This window comes from Caenorhabditis remanei, chromosome I (genome assembly GCF_010183535.1).
Source record: "Caenorhabditis remanei strain PX506 chromosome I, whole genome shotgun sequence".
Taxonomy (NCBI): domain Eukaryota; kingdom Metazoa; phylum Nematoda; class Chromadorea; order Rhabditida; family Rhabditidae; genus Caenorhabditis; species Caenorhabditis remanei.
Window position 1 is genome coordinate 2,379,008 of NC_071328.1, and position 3,052 is coordinate 2,382,059.

General features: G+C 38.0%; 1 protein-coding gene across 1 annotated transcript; it reads right to left on the minus strand.

Annotated features, from left to right (window-relative positions):
- Positions 1–1,023: 1,023 nt before the first annotated feature.
- On the minus strand, positions 1,024–2,089 carry GCK72_000319 (uncharacterized protein; the record flags this gene model as incomplete). The annotated part of the gene is made up of 2 exons (XM_053722415.1): positions 1,024–1,259; positions 1,957–2,089. The coding sequence occupies 2 exons, from the start codon at positions 2,087–2,089 to the stop codon at positions 1,024–1,026; spliced, it is 369 nt and encodes a 122-aa protein (XP_053591060.1).
- Between the last annotated feature and the right edge of the window lie 963 nt (positions 2,090–3,052).

The window sequence follows — 3,052 nt, forward strand, 5'->3', positions numbered from 1 at the left end:
AGATCACAGAGAGAGAGAGGGAGGGAGGAGACGGACGACAAAAAGTGGGCGGAGTCTCTCTCGGCGGTCGCACTGTTTATAATGAAATAATTGAAGAAATCGGGATGGGAGAATTCTGGTATATTCTGAAGAGAGAGAGACGTCTCCAGCTGAGATTTCTGAATTCAGGGTGATCAAGGGGGACGGGGGTGAGATAGTGTGGGGGGAGGTGGAGAGCGCAGACAAATTGATATGGAGGAGAAGCGGAGATATCGGAATATGATGGTCGGGATTTGGGGGGAGGTGGAAGAAAAATGAAGTTGAAGGTAGTTTAGGGGATTTGGATTTACCAATTTACCAAAAACGTTTTTCTAGGCTCCGCCCACTTTTGGCAATCTGGGTACTCCACGGATTTGGAAATCTTGGGACTGTCTCAGGTATCTTGAACATTCCAAAAAACCCGATCTCGGAATTCTTGAGATTTTTAAAATTTTCTTCTTGTAATATCTTCCCCTATCCTTCTTCTATCCACTCCAAAAATTTCAGCAAAAACCGGACATCCCATCAAAAGTTACATCGATTCCAGTAAACCTTACATTTCCAAAAAATGGAAGTGTCCGGGGAGCGGATTCGATCTCCGACGCCCGAGTCCACCGCCCGCCGCGCTTAACCACTCGGCCACAGGTGGCGTCTCGCAACCGATTACCAAAGACGGTGATAAAGGTGGTACTCCCATTTTCACACACGTGGCGCAACCGGTAAAATGGCTGACTCAGGTTCAACGACTCATTGGTTCGATTCCACCGGGCACCAGATTTGACCATTATTTTTTTGCATTATCATTCCGTGATACTTATGCAATTGCCAATGTTTTTAGCTAGTCAAATTCAATTTTGAAAAAGTTGCGAAACGCAAAGAAAAGCAACTGACCCACATATGTCACAATCTCCATCATCATCATCATAGATACATACTTTCTCCTAATTATCACTTTCCCTCCCGTTCCTAGCGGAAAGGAATAGAGAGAGAGAAAGGGAACTGATATCAGAAACTGTTCCGATTTCTCTCCGCTATGATTTTGTCAAAACAGTCAGCAAAAACGTACGTATCAGCTTTGAGTATATCCAATTCCTCCTGCTGATCGGATAATGTCATATCGTTATCCAGATATGTGTGCAACTCGCCGCCGCCTCCCTCGAGACCCCGATATACTTGAAGAGAGGAATCACCGGCTTTGTGGGGTGCCCGAAGTGTTCGGATCACATCTTGTAGTTGGTCGTCTGGAAATAAGAAAATCATGGGTAGATCACACGTTTTTAGAAAAAAAAACACAATTTAAATTTTTTTGAAAACGTGTTTTTTTGGTTCCTGAGTTTTTAAAGTTCTTAGGGTTTTTAGGGTTTTTGGGATTTTAGGGTTTTTGGGGTTTTAGGGTTTTTAGGTTTGTAGGGTTTTTAGGTTTTTAGGGTTTTTAAGGTTTTTAGGGGTTTTAAGGGTAGAGGCAATTTTTCCGACTTGCGGGTGAGTGCGGCGCCAAATCTTATAGCCTGGTAACGAAATTGGCTGGTAATCAAGCATCGGGGATTCGACCCCCACATTGGTCAAACATTTTTTTGGATCACTTTTTTAGGAGTTTTGAAGTTTTTAAAGTTTTTAGGCTTTTTAGGGTTTTTAAAGCTTTTTAAAATTTTGAAGTTTTAAGGAATTTAAGGTTTTCAAGGAATTTATGGTTTTTAGGTTTTTAAAGTTTTTAGGGTTTTAGAGTTTTTAAGGTTTTTAGGGATTCTAGGGTTTTTAAGGGTTTTTGGGGTTTTTGGGTTTTTAATGTTTTTAGGGTTTTATGACTACCCGCTTTCTTCCTGTCCCGGTGGACGAGGAGTTTTTAAGTCCACGGTCACCAAAAAAGGTTTTTCGAGTCTTAATTTTCTCAAGGCGCATTTCTTTAAGCATAAAAACTTAGAATTATTAAAAACTCACTAATACACTCGTGTAGTCGAAATTTGAAAGTCACTGGTCTCATTGGCTCTAGATATGAAGAGGATGTGGTGGCAAATGGGTCGGCATCGTTTATATATTGTATTCGACAGGTAAATGTGTCGTCGTCGTCCATTTTTCTGCAAGAAAATTCTTATTTTTGGGAAAATTTTGGAAAAATGGGATTTGCGGAGCGGTGTCGTAAAAAATATGACAAAAAGGTTGAATGAGGAATGGGTGGACTATAAATGAGCCAATGACAAAAAAACGGATATTTTGGAAAATAAGCTTATCCTGGGATGAATGGAGCAAAAAAAAAACAACGAACAACAATTTTTCCTTTCTGAGGGTGTACAGTAATGACCATAACGTAAAATACATTACTTTTTGACAAAAATTTCCGACATAACGGTTAAATAAACGTTTCCGTCAAATTTGTGAATTATCCATTGGTTAGAGCAACCTAATTAACTCTGAAATCCAAAATTTTCCTAAAACGCAAAATCAGTCAGAATTTTGAAAAACACATGATTTGCACGTTAAAAAAATACAAAAAAGCCACAAAATGTTAAAAAGTTTAAAATTCTGAAATTTTAACGGTTTTTGAAAGAAATAAGAGATTTATGTGCACCGACAGCCAAAATTCTCAAAAAAGGCAAAACATGAAGGGAAAATATTCACAAAAGACACATTCAAAAGTTCAAAACAACGTCAGGAAAACCAAAATTTGAGTGAAAAATCAAAAATACCTTTCGCATACTGAAAAAACCTTAAATTTCAAAAAAAGCTCTTTTCACATCAAAACTACTTTGAAAACTTTTTTTCTACTCACAAAACTCAAAAAACGTCAAAAAACGTCAAAAAACGTCAAAAAATGACGGAACCCCTAAATTCCTCAAAATCCGAAAAACTCACGAAATCCCAGCTAAATAATTCAAAAACCCTCAAAACTACCTAGAAACCGCGTAGAAACCAAAAAACCAAAAAAAACGCAATTTTTCAAATTTTTTGAAAAAAAATCTTCAAAAAGCTCTAAACCGCCTAAGAATTGGCATCCTTTTAAAAATGTATCAAATTTTTACCACGAGTGTCAAAATCC